The sequence below is a fragment of the Ranitomeya imitator genome, chromosome 8, assembly GCF_032444005.1.
Source record: "Ranitomeya imitator isolate aRanImi1 chromosome 8, aRanImi1.pri, whole genome shotgun sequence".
In the NCBI taxonomy this organism is placed as follows: domain Eukaryota; kingdom Metazoa; phylum Chordata; class Amphibia; order Anura; family Dendrobatidae; genus Ranitomeya; species Ranitomeya imitator.
Window position 1 is genome coordinate 53,625,261 of NC_091289.1, and position 19,059 is coordinate 53,644,319.

The 19,059-nt window shown below is 43.1% G+C and overlaps 1 protein-coding gene across 1 annotated transcript in view; it reads right to left on the reverse strand.

The window, feature by feature from the left end:
* Positions 1 to 442: 442 nt before the first annotated feature.
* The window catches only part of ATRIP (ATR interacting protein), a 69,632-nt gene continuing 51,015 nt past the window's right edge, over positions 443 to 19,059 (reverse strand). The window contains exons 11-14 of the mRNA XM_069736925.1: positions 13,267 to 13,358; positions 8,878 to 8,964; positions 5,698 to 5,950; positions 443 to 807 (exon numbers count right to left, since the gene is read on the reverse strand). Of these exons, the coding sequence (XP_069593026.1) occupies positions 740 to 807; positions 5,698 to 5,950; positions 8,878 to 8,964; positions 13,267 to 13,358 (500 nt within the window). The 3' untranslated portion in view covers positions 443 to 739. The remainder of the gene's footprint in view (positions 808 to 5,697; positions 5,951 to 8,877; positions 8,965 to 13,266; positions 13,359 to 19,059) is intronic.

Here is a 19,059-nt window from a genome sequence, read left to right on the forward strand (position 1 = left end):
ACTTCTCTTATATACAGTGCTCTCACATCCGTATGGTTTAGCCTCTACCTTTTTGCTTCTCTCTTGATTCCCATATTTCACCTTTGGTATGGGAAAGCGGTTCAGCGCATCATTCCGCTCACAGGTTTTGCATTTATTCTTGTCTCTCTCTCTCTCTGTTGATTGACAGTGTCGGCTTTCCAGGACTGAACACTTTGTGCAGTAAAATCTCAGCTCTCGCTTACTGAATGTATAACAGAGCATAGATTTCAGTGCAGACATCGCTCATTCCTGGAAAGCCAAGACTGACTCAACGGCATGGACAGAAAGATTCATGGAACCATTCGGCCACATCATAGGTGCACCGATCACCCTAATCATCCTATGGAAATAAAGAAAAAAATATTGTGGCAAATGATAAACGAGATTAAAGAAAAAAAGGTAAGATTTTATAGGGGTCATATATTTTTTTTTTTACTTTTATTTTTTTTTAATGAAAAATGTTCACCATGAAATACCAAAAATGAAGACCCGCATCTTACAAAATTTCTGTATTTAAATTACTTTTAAGGTTTTAAAATACAGTATACCGTACATTGCTGAAGGCATAACAGGATTCTACAGGCAAGAGGTCTAAAATGTGACAAGTTATTACTGGGAATAATGTCCAGTCTTTCAAAAAATTGCTAATAAATTTCATCTTCTTAAAAATACATGTTCACAGAGAGCAGTTCGTACAATCCATACAGCACATCCAGAATTATGTGCAGTCCATGTTTTCATCTTCTGTCTCTACTTCTGGAGGACACAATTCATCAAGGGCAAACTCTAAAACAGAAGAAGGAAAACATTAAATATGTGGGTGTCTGAAATAATTCAGTATAAATTGCTAAAAAAAATTGTCATAAATGTCAAATCTAAGTTAACCTTTTAAAATGTTAAACTTAAGAGAAATGTTGGTGGTATGTTACTCATTTCTGTAGAACGTGTGTGTGTGTGTGTGTGTGTGTGTGTGTGTGTGTGTGTGTGTGTGTGTGTCGCCACCATATCACAGGGTCATATATGCATGGTCAGCAGAGTGTCCAGCTGATATATACACTGCGTGCAGAATTATTAGGCAAGCTGTATTTTGATCACATGATACTTTTTATACATGTTGTCCTACTCCAAGCTGTTCAGGCTTGAGAGCCAACTACCAATTAAGTAAATCAGGTGATTGCATCTCTGTAATGAGGAGGGGTGTTGTCTAATGACATCAAAACCCTATATAAGGTGTGCTTAATTATTAGGCAACTTCCTTTCCTTTGGCAAAATGGGTCAGAAGAGAGATTTGACGGGCTCTGAAAAGTCCAAAATAGTGGGATGTCTTGCAGAGGGATGCAGCAGTCTTGAAATTGCCAAACTTTTGAAGCGTGATCACTGAACAATCAAGCGTTTCATGGCAAATAGCCAACAGGGTCGCAAGAAGCGTGTTGGGCAAAAAAGGCACAAAATAACTGCCCATGAATTGAGGAAAATCAAGCGTGAAGCTGCCAAGATGCCATTTGCCAGCAGTTTTGCCATATTTCAGAGCTACAACGTTACTGGAGTAACAAAAAGCACAAGGTGTGCGATACTCAGGGACATGACCAAGGTAAGGAAGGCTGAAAAACGACCACCTTTGAACAAGAAACATAAGATAAAACGTCAAGACTGGGCCAATAAATATCTTAAGACTGACTTTTCAAAGGTTTTATGGACTGATGAAATGAGAGTGACTCTTGATGGGCCGGATGGATGGGCCAGAGGCTGGATCAGTAAAGAGCAGAGAGCTCCACTCCGACTCAGACACCAGCAAGGTGGAGGTGGGGTACTGGTATGGGCTGGTATCATCAAAGATGAACTTGTGGGACCTTTTCGGGTTGAGGATGGAGTGAAGATCAACTCCCAGACCTACTGCCAGTTTCTGGAAGACAACTTCTTCAAGCAGTGGTACAGGAAGAAGTTGGTGTTGTTCAAGAAAAACATGATTTTCATGCAGGACAATGCTCCATCACATGCCTCCAACTACTCCACAGCGTGGCTGGCCAGTAAAGGTCTCAAAGAAGAAAAAATAATGACATGGCCCCCTTGTTCACCTGATCTGAACCCCATAGAGCACCTGTGGTCCCTCATAAAATGTGATATTTACAGGGAGGGGAAACAGTCCACCTCTCGGAACAGTGTCTGGGAGGCTGTGGTGGCTGCTGAACGCAATGTTGGTCGTAAACAGATCAACAAACTGACAGAATCTATGGATGGAGGCTGCTGAGTGTCATCATAAAGAAAGGGGGCTATATTGGTCACTCATTTTTGGGGGTTTTGTTTTTGCATGTTAGAAATGTTTATTTCTACATTTTGTGCAGTTCTATTGGTTTACCTGGTGAAAATAAACAAGTGAGATGGGAATATATTTGGTTTTTATTAAGTTGCCTAATAATTCTGCACAGTAATAGTTACCTGCACAGATATCCTCCTAAGATAGCCAAATCTAAAAAAAAAAAAAAAACCACTCCAACTTTCATAAATATCAAAGCTTAATATTTTTGGGTCTTTTGGGTTGATTGAGAACATAGTTGTTGATCAATAATAAAAATAATCCTCTAAAATACAACTTGCCTAATAATTCTGCACGCAGTGTATGTATGGATACATTCATGCGGAATAATTTTAAAAGGTGATTTCAGAGTGAATTATGCACTAAAATGCACATGGAAACTGTGGAAAAAAAGTCTTCCATTCTTTTTTTAGTGGAGTCGTGCCATAGCGCATAGGGTGCAGATTACAGTAACCACAGATTTGACATTTTCACCAGTTATATGCTAAATGTGTGTGAAACCTTTTTCGTTTTTGCGTTTTCGATTTTCGCTCCCCTCCTTCCCAGAGCCATAACTTTATTTTCCTGTCAATATGGTCATGTGAGGGCTTATTTTTTTCGGGACCAGTTGTACTTTTGATTGACACCATTAGTTTTACCATGTCTTGTACAAGAAAACGGGAAAAAAATTCCAAGTGTGATGAAATTGCAAAAAAGTGCAATCCCACACTTGTTTTTTCTTTGGCTTTTTTGTTAGGTTGACTAAATCCTAAAACGGACCTGATATTATGATTCTCCAGGTCATTACGAGTTCATAGACACCAAACATGTCTAGGTTATTTTTTTTTTTATCTAAGTGGTGAAAAAAATTTCAAAACTTTGCTAAAAAAAAAAAAAAAAATGTGCCATTTTCCGTTACCCGTAGCGTCACCATTTTTTGTGATCTCGGGCTGGGTGAAGGCTTATTTTTTGCGTGCCGAGCTGACGTTTTTAATGATACCACTTTTGTACAGATACATTCTTTTGATCGCCCGTTATTGCATTTTATAATGCAATGTCGCGGCGACCAAAAAAACGTAATTCTGGTGTTTAGAATTTTTTTCTCGAAACGCTGTTTAGCGATCAGGCTAATGCTTTTTTTTTTTTATTGATAGAATGGCTCTTGTGAACGCCGCATTACCAAATATGTGTAGGTTTGATTTTTTATTTCATTTTGGATGGGGCGAAAGGGGGGGGGGGGTGATTTAAACTTTTAAATTTTTTTTCATATTTTTAAAAACTTTTTTTTTTTTTTTTTACTTTTGCCATGCTTCAATAGCCTCCATGGGAGGCTAGAAGCTGGCACCACTCGATCAGCTCTGCTACATAGCAGTGATCATCAGATCGCTGCTATGTAGCTGAAATGCAGGCTTGCTATGAGCGCCGACCACAGGGTGGCGCTCACAGCCACCGGCGATCAGTAACCATGAAGGTCTCAAGGACCTCTATGGTTACCATCCTGACGCATCGTCGACCCCGATCATGTAACGGGGGTCGGCGATGCGCTCATTTCTGGCCGCGCGGCCGGAAGCGGTAGTTAAATGCCGCTGTCAGCGTTTGACAGTGGCATTTAACAGGTTAATAGCGGCGGGTCACTAGCGATTTCACCCGCCGCTATTGCGCGCACGTGTCAGCTGTTCAAAACCTGAGGAAGAAGCAGATTGCTCAGAAACACGCGTCATGGTAGGGCTATTTGCCTTCCATTCCTGCACCTATTAGGTATGTACCATGTATTTAATTCTTGGATAATTGTAAATATACTGACTATTGAATGATATTGCACTTGGCTTAATATGCATAATGTAGCGGTAGATACCTGCCACAATGTGGTTTGATATTATGGTGTTACAGGAGTGGTTGGCCAATTCAGCCAGTTCAGTATGGCCATTTGAGCACGCATTCACTTCCCCATTCATGCTATTGTGGGACTTCATGACTGCTATTGAGTTTTTATGAGTGGTATAAATGAAATAAGGATTGTATTTCCAAAAGCCTTTTATTTGATCATGTTCTAAGTATCTTTTCCTAACCCTTAGAAAAATCCTAACATGCTGGCCACGGCACATGTAGTAGCAGCAGACACCAGGATGGACTGAAGTTCAGTAAGTGCAATTTATGGTGAAAGCATGATTTTTGGGGGGTTTTGCGCCTTTTATGGCAATGATTTTTGATGCGATTTGCGAAAACCTGCAGCTTTTTCTAACAATTTTTGTAAATATAATGAAAAAAAAAAAAAAAAAAAGTATGGAGAACCTGCCCAGACTACCCACAATCCAGATTCGCTTTCTCCTCCAAGAAGAGTAGCGGCCAGCACTTTACCAGCTCTTGCTATGGTACAATCATAGCAAGGGTAACATACATAATCTATCTATATATATAATTGCCTAAGGGTTTTTCCGTCTGTCTGTCTGTCTGTCTGTCCTGGAAATCCCGCGTCTCTGATTGGTCGAGGCCACCAGGCCTCGACCAATCAGCAACGGGCACAGCATCGACGTAGAAATCCCGCGTCTCTGATTGGTCGAGGCCGCCAGGCCTCGACCAATCAGCGACGGGCACAGCGACGATGATGTCATAAAGGACGTAGACATCCCGCGTCTGATTGGTCGAGGCCACCAGGCCTCGACCAATCAGCGACGGGCACAGCGACAATGATGTCATAAAGGACGTAGAAATCCAACGTTTCTGATTCAGCGACGGGCACAGTATCGACGTAGATGTCATAATGGTTGCCATGGCGACGATGCTGTCATAAAGGTTGCCTCGACCAATCAGCGACGGGCACAGTCTGCCGCGAATTCTGGAATCATCATTGCCCATATACTACGGGGACATGCATATTCTAGAATACCCGATGCGTTAGAATCGGGCCACAATCTAGTATATATATAATTGTCTAAGGGTTTTTCCGTCTGTCTGTCTGTCTGTCTTGGAAATCCCGGCTCTCTGATTGGTCGAGGCCGCCAGGCCTCGACCAATCAGCAATGGGCACAGCGACGATGATGTCATAAAGGACGTAGAAATCCCGCGTCTGATTGGTCGAGGCCGCCAGGCCTCGACCAATCAGCAACGGGCACAGCGACGATGATGTCATAAAGGACGTAGACATCTCACGTTTCTGATTCAGCGACGGGCACAGTATCGACGTAGATGTCATAATGGTTGCCATGGCGACGATGATGTCATAAAGGTTGCCTCGACCAATCAGCGACGGGCACAGTCTGCCGCGAATTCTGGAATCATCATTGTCCATATACTACGGGGACATGCATATTCTAGAATTCCCGATGCGTTAGAATCGGGCCACAATCTAGTAACCAGATAAATAGCACAGTGCATAGTCCCACCTTCATTCTCATTCATGGTGTTGAATTTTCTAAACAATGCTCGGACTCCGGGCACCGCTTGGTCATATTGGTGGAAGACCTCTAAGCAATGTTCACTGAAGCTTTTGTCCTTCTGGTAGAGGCTGTGTAGAACCATTATGGCTTCTCTTAGAAACAGCACCGATTTGTTCTGGTTTGGGCTGGGCAGAAGGACGGTTAATCTCCGCACATTGAGCCATTCCTGGTGTAGGGTGCGGACCAGCACCTTCACAACCTGAAAAGGGAACACACAGCAGTAATTATACTTACCATAGGAATCATTTATAAACAACTTTCCTTACTTACATCGGAACAATACTTTACATGTAAAAAGAAGTGCTACAGTATAAAAATATGAAACACCACAACCAATTGAATGTATAACGAAAACCTAGGTTATTGATCAAATGAAGGAATTATGGTTTAGCCTAAGGTTCAACACAGGAGGCCAAGAAAGAAAACTCTGACTAACACGAATATGGAAAACTTATGTCAATGACAAGAAAAGGTCAAAGACCACTCTGGTGATATTTTGAATTTCACTCTTTACTAGCAATCAGGCATGTGTGTATTGAGTGCAGTAATATACTCAGCTGTCGCTTTCTTCAACCCTTTCAGTGGCACGCCTGCCCGATATCACGTGACCTGCCAAATGACACCGCGTCTTCTGTATGGAGTGGAGATCACTTTTTACATTTTCTCAATAAAAAAGTCAATGAGACTCAGAAGGCAGGTACAGAGCAACAGCAGACACTGTGTGATCCGGCAAGTCACAAATAAAATCACATGACTCTGGAAAGCGCCGTAATACTACTAAAACCAGCAGAAGATGGGAAGGTTAATACTTTAGTTACTGGATACCAACAAATACGTTCTAGTTTATTGACAGTAAATAGAAATTGATACAGAGTGTGAAATTCTCCTCTGCGAGGTGTACAGTTTAGTTAAAGAGCGTTTGCCCCCTTTCTGATTTTCTATTCTTTTGCTTGTCTGTCACACAAATGTTTCAGATCACCAAACAAATGTATATATTAGTCAACGATGACGCAAGTTATCACAAAATGCAGTTTTTAAATGAAGGTCTTTATTATTAAGGGAAAAAGAAATCCAAACCTACAGGGTCCTGTGTGAAAAAGTGATTACCCCTAAACCTAATAACTGGTTGGGCCAACCTTAACAGCTGAACACAGAAAAAAAAAAAAAGTATATTTCAGCTCACCCTTAGTTCATCTGTCCGATGTGGTAAGTATCCATCCGAGCACGGAAACAAAGTGTTACTGCCACAACACTGGTCAACGTGTAGAGAAAGGAAATATGGATCCAGCTCCAGGAATAAAATGTAAAAACTTTATTAGTTCACATTAAAATGCTGCTGAGACATGACCGGCATAGTGGGTAAAGGAGAGCAACCAGCACCCGACTGGACGCGTTTCGAGCAACAAATGTGCCCTTAGTCCTCAGTGACTAAGGGCACATTTGTTGCTCGAAAAGCATCCAGTCGGGTGCTGGTTGCTCTCCTTTACCCACTATGCCTGTAGCTGGATCCATATTTCCTTTCTCTACACAACCTTAACAGCAACAACTGCAATCAAGCATTTCTGATAACTGAATGAATCTTTCACGACACTCTGGAGGAATCTTTGCAGAATTGTTGTAGTTCAGCCACACTGGAGGGTTTCTGAGCTTTAACCGCCTTTTTAAGGTCATACCGCAGAATCTCAATCGGATTAAGATGAGGAATTTGACTAGGCCACTCCAAAGTCTTAATTTTGTTTTCCTCAAGCCATTCAGAGGTGGACTTACTGGTGTGTTTTGAACCATTGCCCTGCTGCATAACCCAAGTGCACTTCAGCTTGAGGTCACGAACAGACGGCCAGACATTCTCCTTCAGGATTTTTAAGTAGACAGCAGAATTCATGGTTCTATTTACCACAGCAAGTCTTCTAGATCTTGAAGCAGCAAAACAGCCCAGTCACACTACCATCACAATATTTTACTGTTGATATGATGCTCCTTCTCTGAAATGCTGTGTTTCTTCTACGCCAGACGTAATAGAACATATACCTTCCAAAAAGTTCAACTTTTGTCTCATAGTATTCTCCCAAAAGTCTTGGGGATCTTCAAGATGATTTCTGGCAAAACTGAGAAGAGCCTTTATTTTCCTATTGCTCATCATAGGTTTTCGTCTTGGAACTCTGCCATGGAGGCCATTTTTGTCCAATCCCTGTTATGGTGGAGACAAGAATAAATGGACCTTAACTGAGGCCTGTAGCTCTTTGGGATGTTGTTGTGGGGTCTTTTGTGGCCTCTTGGGTGAGCTGTCGCTGCGTTCTTGGGGTAATTTTGGTCAGCTGGCCACTCCTGGGAAGGTTCACCACTGTTCCATGTTTTCAACATTTGTGGATAATGGCTCTCACTGTGGTTCGCTTGAGTTCCAAAGCTTTAGAAGTGGTTTAAAACATTTTCCAGACTGATAGATCTCAAATACTTTGTTTCTTGTTTGTTACAGTATTTCTTTGGATCGCTGCATGTCTAACTTTTGAGGATCTTTTGGTCTATGGCACTCTGTCATGCAGGTCCTATTTAAGTGATTTCTGTAATGAGAAGAAGTGTGGTAGTAATCAGTCCTGCCTGTGGCTAGGGAATTTGAATGCAGCTTCGCAAAGATGTGATAAACCGCAGTTAATTTATGTTTTAAGAGGGGGCAATCACTTTAACACAAGGCCCTGTAGGTTTGGATTTCTTTTGCACTTAATAATAAAGACCATCATTTAAACACTGCAATTTGTTTGGTGATCTGAAACATTTAAGCGTGACAAACATGCAAAAGAATAGGAAATCAGGAAGGGGGCAAACACTTTTTCACACAACTGTAGATCCCCCAATTGGATATAATGAAACATGTGAGAGGATCGACCACCTTAGAGATTAATTCACATAAAAGTTGGTAACTTATCAACTTGTGACTTTTTTTTAAAATTGCGATATAACACATAACTAAGAAAAAAGTTTTGGAACAGTTTCCAAAAAATAATCTGCAGTTATACACAGTTTTGCTGTGTGAGCATAGGAAGCTTTCCATTATTTGCAATAAAATATGGCAAACATACAGATATACTTTCAAAAATGCTAGTTATGTGGTTGAAAAAAGCAGCATCATACCTCTCTGTTACACAGACAAGCAACTCCAGATCTGTTAGAGGGAGAGCTCCAGCCTTGGGTGATCAACTTGTTTAGGAACCTGACCACCTAGAAAAACAGATGTACAACAAATATTTAGAGAGAAAGCAATCCACAGATTAAACTAAAAACTCAGAAAATCTACTGTATATACTCACGTATAAGCAGAGGTTTTCAGCACATTTTTTTTTGTGCTGAAAACGCCCCCCTCGGCTTATACTCAAGTGAGGGTCCAGAACATGAAGGGGGAGCAGGAGTGGTGGGTCACAGGAGGCAGGAGCCGGCTGCTGCGGCTAAAGCCTGTGCCCGCTGCTAAAGAGAAATGAATATTCACTGCATTGGCAGTGAATATTCATTTCTCTGTAATAACGCGCATAGTGTGAGCAGCAGCCGGCTCCAGCAGCTGCCTGGCTGTCATGCGCGTACGCTACTTAAGAGAAATATTCATCTCTCTTCACTCCCATGGGCATGGAGAGAGGTGAATATTAATTTCTCTTAAGTAGCGGCACCCTGACCGCCCGGCGGCTGACACCGTGCACACTACTGAAGAGTGAGCAATGAATACGCACTGTCCTCCACGCAACTAGTTATGGCGTGGGGAGCGGCGAGTATTCCGACAGCTGTGCTCTGCTTTTGAGCATTGCATGACGTCCGTTCCATACGCTGCTTACAAGCATAAAGCAGATGCTGGGACCGGAACAAGACGCTGCGAGAGAGAGCCGGAAGGTAAGTATAATGGTTTGTTTTTTTGATGGGGGGCAATCATACCAGGACAGGGATGAGGGGCCATGCTCTACCAGGACATGGATGAGGCGCCATGCTCTACCAGGACAGGGATGAGGAGCCATGCTCTACCAGGACAGGGATGAGGAGCCATGCTCTACCAGGACAGGGATGAGGAGCCATGCTCTACCAGGACAGGGATGAGGAGCCATGCTCTACCACGACAGGGATGAGGAGCCATGCTCTACCAGGACAGGGATGAGGAGCTATGCTCTACCAGGACAGGGATGAGGCGCCATGCATACCAGGACAGGGATGAGGCGCCATGCATACCAGGACAGGGATGAGGAGCCATGCATACCAGGACAGGGCTGAGGAGCCATGCAAACCAGGATAGGGCTGAGGAGCCATGCATACCAGGATAGGGATGAGGAGCCATGCATATCAGGACAGGGATGAGGAGCCATGCATACAAGGATAGGTATGAGGAGCCATGCATACCAAAATTGGGATGAGGAGGCCGTGCATATCAGGATGGGGGTGAGGGGACAATGCATACCTGGCTTATACTCAATAAGTTTTCCCATTTGTTTGTGGTAAAATTAGGTGCCTCGGCTTATACTTGGGTCGGCTTATACTCAAGTATATACGGTACCTTACACTACACATGCTGATCATTAAGAGTCTTAGGCCGGGGTCATACTTGCAACTGCAACACGAGAAACTCGCACGAGTCTCTCGCCTCAATACCCGGCACTGCCGCCGGCACTCAGGACCGGAGCGTGTGGCTACATGTATTCCTATGCAACTGAACGCTCCGGTCCAAACAGTCGGCGGCAGTGCCGGGTATTGAGGCGACAGACTCGCGCGAGTTTCTCGCATTGCAGTTGCAAGTGTGACCCCGGCCTTAAAAGAGATTCCATCACCTATGGTGTTTTGTTTTTTGTTTGTTTTTTTAAGTCAAATAGTGGATTACTTACTTTAAATGGTGGTAGTTTTTTTAGGACTTAATTTATGGGTTATGGAGGAGCCATGTTGCCTTAGCTATTCGTAGCAGTATTTAAGAGATATGATTTACAGCATTCACATGAAACATAGTAAGCAATAGAGAAGACTTTGTGACTTCTATGGGGGAGTATTGTAGGCATGCTCTGTGGTCTATGCAGAGCTCTGAAGAGCCACAGATGAAAGGAGCAGAGGCCGATCATATGCACTGCTGCTCCACTCATTCTAATAGGAGCGCCACACTCGGCAATATCTCCGGGACTTCCAATAAAGGGGTTATCCACTACTAGGACAATTCCTTCTTAAACTAAAAGTTATGCTACGATAAAATAATAAAGCCTATACTCCCCTCCCGAGCCGGCACCGTTCCTGCGGTTTTGGCACTTGCTCTCCCCGGGGCTGTGATGCGGTGTGTGGCACGTGACACTGGAGCTCAATAAGCTCTCTCGTCACTGTCTCTGCCGGAACATGAAGAGGAAGCCAGGGCTGCACCTTCCCTCTTAAAGTTCAGTTTGTCCGAAGGCAGAAACAGTGACGCCAGCGTCATATGTCACCACCCCGCATCACAGCCCCGGGGAGAGCGAGTGTCAACACCACGGGAACGGAGCAGGCATGGGAGGAGAGTATAGGCTCTATTTTAACGAGGCCTAACATTTGGTTTAAGAAGAGGCTGTCCTAGTAGTGGACAACACCTTTAAGGAATGGAGAGGCAGCGTGCATGATTGTCCTCGGCTCCTTAATTGGAGTACATGGCAATCAAATCCACAGTGATCGGAAAGTTATTCCCTGTGGATGGTGGGATAACTTTTAAACGTGAGAATACCCCTATCAAGGGGATGACCATTTTAATTATTTATAGCTAAAAATAAACTGATTTAAGATAGATATATACAATCTCTTAACATAGTTGTTTTTAGAGGTGGTGTCTAGTGATGAGCAAGCGTGCCCAGATATCGTGTTACTTGCGCATGGGGTGTTATCCGAGCATCTCTGGCGTGCTCGAATAATATGTTCAAGTCCCCGATGCTGCATGATTTGCGGCTGTAAGCCAGCCGCAACGCATGCAGGGATTGCCTAACAAACTGGCTATCCCCACATGTGATGCGGCTGGCTAACAGCCATGAATCATGTAGCATTGGGGGACTAGAACATATTAAATCCAAGATACTCGGATAACACTATATCAGAGCTGCTTGCTCATCACTAGCTGTGTCCCTCTTTTGGATAGCCTTTGGAACTGGTCAGATAATGGTTGTAAATTTAAGTGCATGTGACACTGCACCATGGTGGTATTATAGAAGAGGCTGAATTTATTATTTATTATGTTTTGCCTATATAGCGCCATCTTATTCAGCAGTGCTATTATCATCGCTGTCCCCAATGGGGCTCACAATCTACATTCCCTATCAGTATGTCTTTGGAGTGTGGGAGGAAACCGGAAAACACGGAGGAAACCCACGCAAACACGGGGAGAAGATACAGACTCCTTGCAGATGTTGTCCTTGGTGGGATATGAACCCAGGACCCCAGCGCTGCAAGGCTACAGTGCTAACCACTGAGCCACCGTGCTGCCCTGAATGAGGTGTATTGCGCCCCTCCTTCCATTCCCATCTTATGGATAGGATCAGAGACTGCCCACTCGTTTTGCCATAGGACAGAGCTTTAACTGATGGATGGATTGAGTTGAACATCTGCATCTTTAAAACTCCATTTAGTAGCTATAGCCATAATTTAGCCAATCTATGGGGGGTGTAGAGGAAAGAGCATCAACCTATTAGTTCTGAAACGGATACCCTGTGTAAGTGATCGGCTCCCCTCGGACCAGCATGGTTCTCTGAAGAAGTGCTCTGTTAAATCTATAAGCCAGTCTTCAGCCTACCCCGCCTTTTGAAGGAGAACAGGTCACAGTCAAAATGGGCACAGAATTTATCCAAGATCCAAAGCTCAAATGCATCACTAAGACTTTTCAGATGTTGACAACGTGGTTTGTTCTTTAAAAACATTGCATTTTTTCTTAGAGATCACGTTAAACATTTCCATTAGATTATTATGACGCCCCAAGAGTTTTTCAAATCTCTCTCAAAAATTCAATTGAATGTTCAGTTCTATGACTGAGCGACAACAATAGAAGGGATCAATCTGTCACCCATGTACAGAGCTACTGAGAATATGCATGCACAGGTACTGTGCGCCCATTAGGGGGACGCCCCGAGAGGGAATAAGAGGCCAAGCATAGAGCAATCTGTAGACGTAATGAACCACTGGTTCAAATTAAATAGTGTTTTGTGATTATTCTATTTATCTATGGGATAGCTTACAAATACTAATCTTATTCTACTGGTCCCCCCCAAAAAAGGGAAGGGGACCTGGTTGTCATTCCTACATGGAGAGGAGGGGCTGATGCTTCTACTGAGGAGGAAGGAGGGAAATGTAACAGTGTCAAAACCAAGTAAAGATATGTCCGGACCTTACACGGTCAGTTTTGATCTATTTGACACTTTGCAGAAAGACTGTGCACTGTAACATATTTTAGCCATAAAGTCATAGCGGAATTTTAAAAAACCAACACATTTTTTTTTTTTTTACAAATAAATGCACATGAAATGTAACATTAACACTGAAGCTACATAAAAGTATATGTACCTCATGCTCTAATAGAAGCCAATGCTTGTCAGACACTTGTTTATCTGGTCTGGAGATGACGTACGTGTACAAGGCAAGCAAGAGACAATTCTCTATATTGAAATAAAACCACAAGTTACATTGGCAGGAATAAATCCTGACAATCTGCAAGAATCAAGAAAACATGTTTTGACATCCAAAACGACAAAATAAGATGAAATCACACTTTTCAAAATTGTACTTGTGACATGCATTTCTTTTATCCACTTATCCACTTGTGTCAGGGGTTTCCCGCGACATTGAGGAACAGGAAGACCGCGCTGTCTGATTTCTCCTACTCCTACACTGATTAGAAGCACTTCCCCTTTTAAATTAAAAAGTGCAGGTTTCTTCTAGCAGTGCAGGGGTTAATCAGTTCAGTTGAGAGCTCCTACAAGCTTACTGATGCTGTCAGCTGTCCAGTGTTGGCCACTCCCCACTCCTATAAATACTGGCCTCTGGCAAGCAGGCATTGCCAGAGTTAGCTTCATGCTGCATGGTTCAGGAGATGCAGGAGTTTTGTTGTTTGAGGCGGCGTTTGGTAGATCTAAAAACTGTTGCTTGGTTTTGGTTGTATGTAAATCCTCTTCTTCAGAGCCCTGTTTGATAACCCGGGGCCAGGTGCTACTTCCCTGTCCCTAGCGCTAGGGGGCAACCTAATTATCCCTGCTCCCCGGATTACTTCTAATGGTGAAGATGTCAGGGTCACATACCTTGCTGAGCTCCCCAAGTCTGTTCTCTCCCCAAGAAGTAGGAGAATACAGACAGCACAGTGTTCTGGCTCCTCTGTCGCGGTAAACACGTGAAACCACGGAGGGCTTGTTTTTTTGGTTGTATTTATAAATGATTACATTGATTTTACCATATAATGTGCTGGAAAACGGGGAAAAATATTCCAAGTGCAGTGAAATTGTAAAAAGAAAAACTCAATTCAGACAATGTGTAGTAAAAATAACATGGTATTAATACTGTCCAGATGAGTACAATTCCAGAAATAGGGGGAAAAAAAAAAAGGGGGGGGGAGAGGGGCGCAAGTTTGATTTTATAATTTTATTGGTGAAAAATTTTTTTAGATGCCATTTTTACAAAACCTATAACGTCCACTACAGACTTGCACCATACATGTATAGCTGATATTGGTTATGACAAATACCACAGCAACAAAGTAGAGACAACTTAGTGCTATTGTACATAAAAGACAACAGTGCTCTGCTCACTCTCTAACTAGAGCCCCAAACCTCCTCAGGCATTAACGTCAACACGAAAACTGTGTGGCAGGAGCTTCACGGCAGGAGTTTCCGTGGCTAAACAGCTGCATGCAAGTCTTATATCACCAAGCACGATGCCAAGTGCCAGAAAAAGTGGTGTAAAGCTGCCACCACTAGACTCTGGTGCAGTGAAAACATGTTCTATCAAGTGATTAACCAGCTTCTCTATCTGGCATTTTGAAGAGGGTTTGGTAAATGCCAGGATGACATGGGGTGGTTCCAGGAGGCAGCCTAGGCTGCTTAGTTCCAGTGAAGGAAGATCATAATCCTTCAGAACAAGACATTGTGGACAACTATATGCTTCCAAATTTGTGGGAACAGTTAGGGGAATGCTATTTGCTGTGCAACTACAAAGAAATGGTTGGGGGAGTTTGGTGTGGATGAACTTGACCGGCAACACAGATCCCTCACCTCAACCTAATCAAATACCTCTGGGATGAATTAGAATGGATAGTGGAAGCCAGTCCCTCTCACCCACCATCAGTGTCTGACCTCAAAAATGCTCATCTGGATGAAGAGTGCAATAATTCCAACATACCCACGAAAACCTTGTAGAAAGTATTCCACAGTAGAATGGAACTTGTTACAGCCGCAAATGGGCAGACTTATTATAAATGCCTTTAGATTTAGAACTGGACTAGCTGAAGAGCCCGGCGTTGCCTGGGCATAGTAAATATCTGTGGTTAGTTATAGCACCTCACTTCTCTTATTTTCCCATCACGCCTCTCATTTTCCCCATCACATCTTTCATTTTCCCTCTCACATCTCTCATTTTCTCCCTCACTCCTCTCATTCCCCCCTAACACTTGTCATTTCGACCTCACCTCTGTCATTTTCCGATCACTACACTATTTTCCCTCACTCCTCTCATTTTGCACTCACACCTTTTCATTTTCACCTCAGTATATACATGTTTGTAATCTCCCTTATATATAGTATACACCTGTATGTCATCTCCTGTATATAGTATACACCTGTATGTCATCTCCCCTATATATAGTATATACCTGCTGTGCGTCATCTCCCCTGTATATAGTATATACCTGTATGTCATCTCCTCCTATATATAGTATATACCTGTATGTCATCTCCTCCTGTATTAGACCTCGTTCACACGTTATTTGGTCAGTATTTTTACCTCAGTATTTGTAAGCTAAATTGGCAGCGTGATAAATCCTCAGCCAACAGGAAGCCCTCCCCCTGGCAGTATATATTAGCTCACACATACACATAATAGACAGGTCATGTGACTGACAGTTGGCGTATTTCATATATGGTACATTTGTTGCTCTTGTAGTTTGTCTGCTTATTAATCAGATTTTTATTTTTGAAGGATAATACCAGACTTGTGTGTGTTTTAGGGCGAGTTTCGTGTGTCAAGTTGTGTGTGTTGAGTTGCGTGTGGCGACATGCATGTAGCGACTTTTGTGAGATGAGTTTTGTGTGGCGACATGCGTGTAGCAACTTTTTGTGTGTCGAGTTGCATGTGACAGGTTAGTGTAGCAAGTTGTGTGCAGCAAGTTTTGCGAATGGCGAGTTTTGCGCATGGCGAGTTTTATGTGTGGTGCCTTTTGAGTATGTGCAAGTTTTGTGTGAGGCAACTTTTGCATGTGTTGCAACTTTTGTGCATGTGGCAATTTTTCCGCGTGTGCAAGTTTTGCGTGTGGCGAGTTTTCCATGAGGTGAGTTTTGCACTTGTGGCAAGTTTTGCAAGAGCCTAGTTTTGTGCATGTGGCGAGTTCTGCGCATGGCGAGTTTGAGCGGCGACTTTTGTGTTTCGACTTTTATGTGGCGAGGTTGGTGTATTTGTGGTGAAATGTGTGCTGAGGGTAATATGTGTTCAAGCACGTGGTAGTGTGTGGCGCATTTTGTGTGTGTGTTCATATCCCCGTGTGCGGTGAGTATCCCATGTCGGGGCCCCACCTTAGCAACTGTACGGTATATACTCTTTGGCGCCATCGCTCTCATTCTTTAAGTCCCCCTTGTTCACATCTGGCAGCTGTCAATTTGCCTCCTACACTTTTTCTTTCATTTTTTCCCATTATGTACAGTCATGGACAAAAATTTTGAGAATGAGACAAATATTAATTTTTCCAAACTCTACTGCTTCATTTTTTCTAATGGCAATTTGCATATACTCCTGAATGTCAGAGTGATCAGCTTAACAGCAATTACTGTACTTGCAAAGTCAATATTTGCCCAGAAAATGAACTTTCACCCCAAAACACATTTCAACATCATTACAGTCCTGCCTTAAAAGGAGCAGCTAACATCGTTTTAGTGATTGATCCATTAACACAGCTGTGGGTGTTGATGAGGACAGGGCTGGCAATCAATCAGTCATGATTAAGTAAGAATGACATCACTGGACACTTTAAAAGGAGTCTGGTGCTTGGTATCATTGTTTCTCTTCAGTTAACCATGGTTATCTCTAAAGAAACACGTGCAGCCATCATTGCACTGCACAAAAATGGCCTAACAGGGAAGAGTAAGGCAGCTAAAAAGATTGCACCTCAGTCAACAATCTATTACATCATCAAGAACATCAAGTAGAGAGCTTCCATTGTTGTCAAAAAGGCTCCAGGGCGCCCAAGAAAGACCAGCAAGCGCCAGGACCTTATCTTAAAACTGTTTCAGCTGCAGGATCGGACTACCAGCAGTGCCGAGCTTGCTCAGGAATGGCAGCAGGCTGGTGTGAGTGCTTCTGCACGCACTGTGAGGCGGAGACTCTTTGAGCAAGGCCTGGTTTCAAGGAGGGCAGCAAAGAAGCCACTTCTCTCCAGAAAAACATCAGGGACCGACTGATATTCTGCATAAGGTACAGGGAGTGGACTGCTGAGGACTGGGGCAAAGTCATTTTCTCTGATGAATCCCCTTTTCGATTGTTTGGGACATCTGGAAAACAGCTTATTCGGAGAAGAAGAGGTGAGCGCTACCACCAGTCTTGTCTCATGCCAACTGTAAAGCATCCTGAAATCATTCATGTGTGGGGTTGCTTCTCAGCCAAGGGAATCAGCTCACTCACAGTCTTGCCTAAAAACACAGCCATGAATAAAGAATGGTATCAGAATGTCCTCCAAGAGCAACTTCTCCCAACCGTCCAAGAGCAGTTTGGCGCCCAACAATGCCTTTTCCAGCATGATGGAGCACCTTGCCATAAATCAAAGGTGATAACTAAATGGCTCATGGAACAAAACAGAGATTGTGGGTCCATGGCCTGGAAACTCCCCAGATCTTAATCCCATTGAGAACTTGTGGTCAATCATGAAGAGACAGGTGGACAAACAAAAACCAACAAATTCTGGCAAAATGCAAGCATTGATTATGCAAGAATGGACTGCTATCAGTCAGGATTTGGTCCAGAAGTTGATTGAGAGCATGCCAGGGAGAATTACAGAGGTCTTGAAGAAGAAGGGTCAACACTGCAAATATTGACTTGCTGCAATAACTCATTCTAACTGCCAATATAACCTATTGGTACTCATAATATGATTGCAATTATATTCTGTATGTGATATAAACATCAGACAAACACTAATAAAAACCAGAGGGCAGCAGATCATGTGAAAATATAATTTTGGTGTCATTCTCAAACATTTTGGCCATGACTGTAGATAGGGGCAAAATTGTTTGGTGAATTGGAAAGCGCGGAGTTAAAATTTCACCTCACAACATAGCCTATGACGCTCTCGGGGTCCAGACGTGTGACTGTGCAAAATTTTGTGGCTGTAGCTGAGACGGTGCAGATGCCAATCCCGGACACACACACACACACACACACACACATTCAGCTTTATATATTAGATGTCATAAAAGCTGCTCCTGTAAGTGTACATCTTTGACAGCAAAAGTTATAGCGGAAAGGCTGTCAATCAATAAGTAGCACTGCCCACTAGCCGAATAAGAAAAGAAAGGGATTTAAATAGTGATGAGCGGACGTGCTCGGATAATGCGTTATCTGAGCAGGTTCGTGTGCTAATAGAGTATCTTCGGGGTGCTCGAATACCATGTCCGAGTTGCCGCAGCTGCATGTCACGAGGCTGTCAACAGCCACAACACATGCAGGCATTGCCTAACAAACAGACAATCCCTGCATGTGTTGCAGCTGTCAAACAACTTTTTTTTCTTTTTTTGAACTTTAACAAGTGCGAGGAGCTTAGAAGAAATAGGGATTTTTGTGTACTCACCATAAAATCCTTTTTTCCGAGCCAATCATTGGGGGACACAGACCATGGGTGTATGTTGCTGCCACTAGGAGGCTGACACTAAGTGATACAAAGAAAGTTAGCTCCTCCCCTGCAGTATACACCCTCCTGCTGGCTCTCAGCTAACCAGTTCGGTGCAAAAGCAGGAGATCAATAACAACATATGAGAGTATAGCATGTCAAATTATATATGACAGTATAGTATTTCAAATTATAAAACAAGCACAAAGGGTGGGAGCTGTGTCCCCCAATGAATGGCTCGGAGAAAAGGATTTTACAGTGAGTACACAAAAATCCCTATT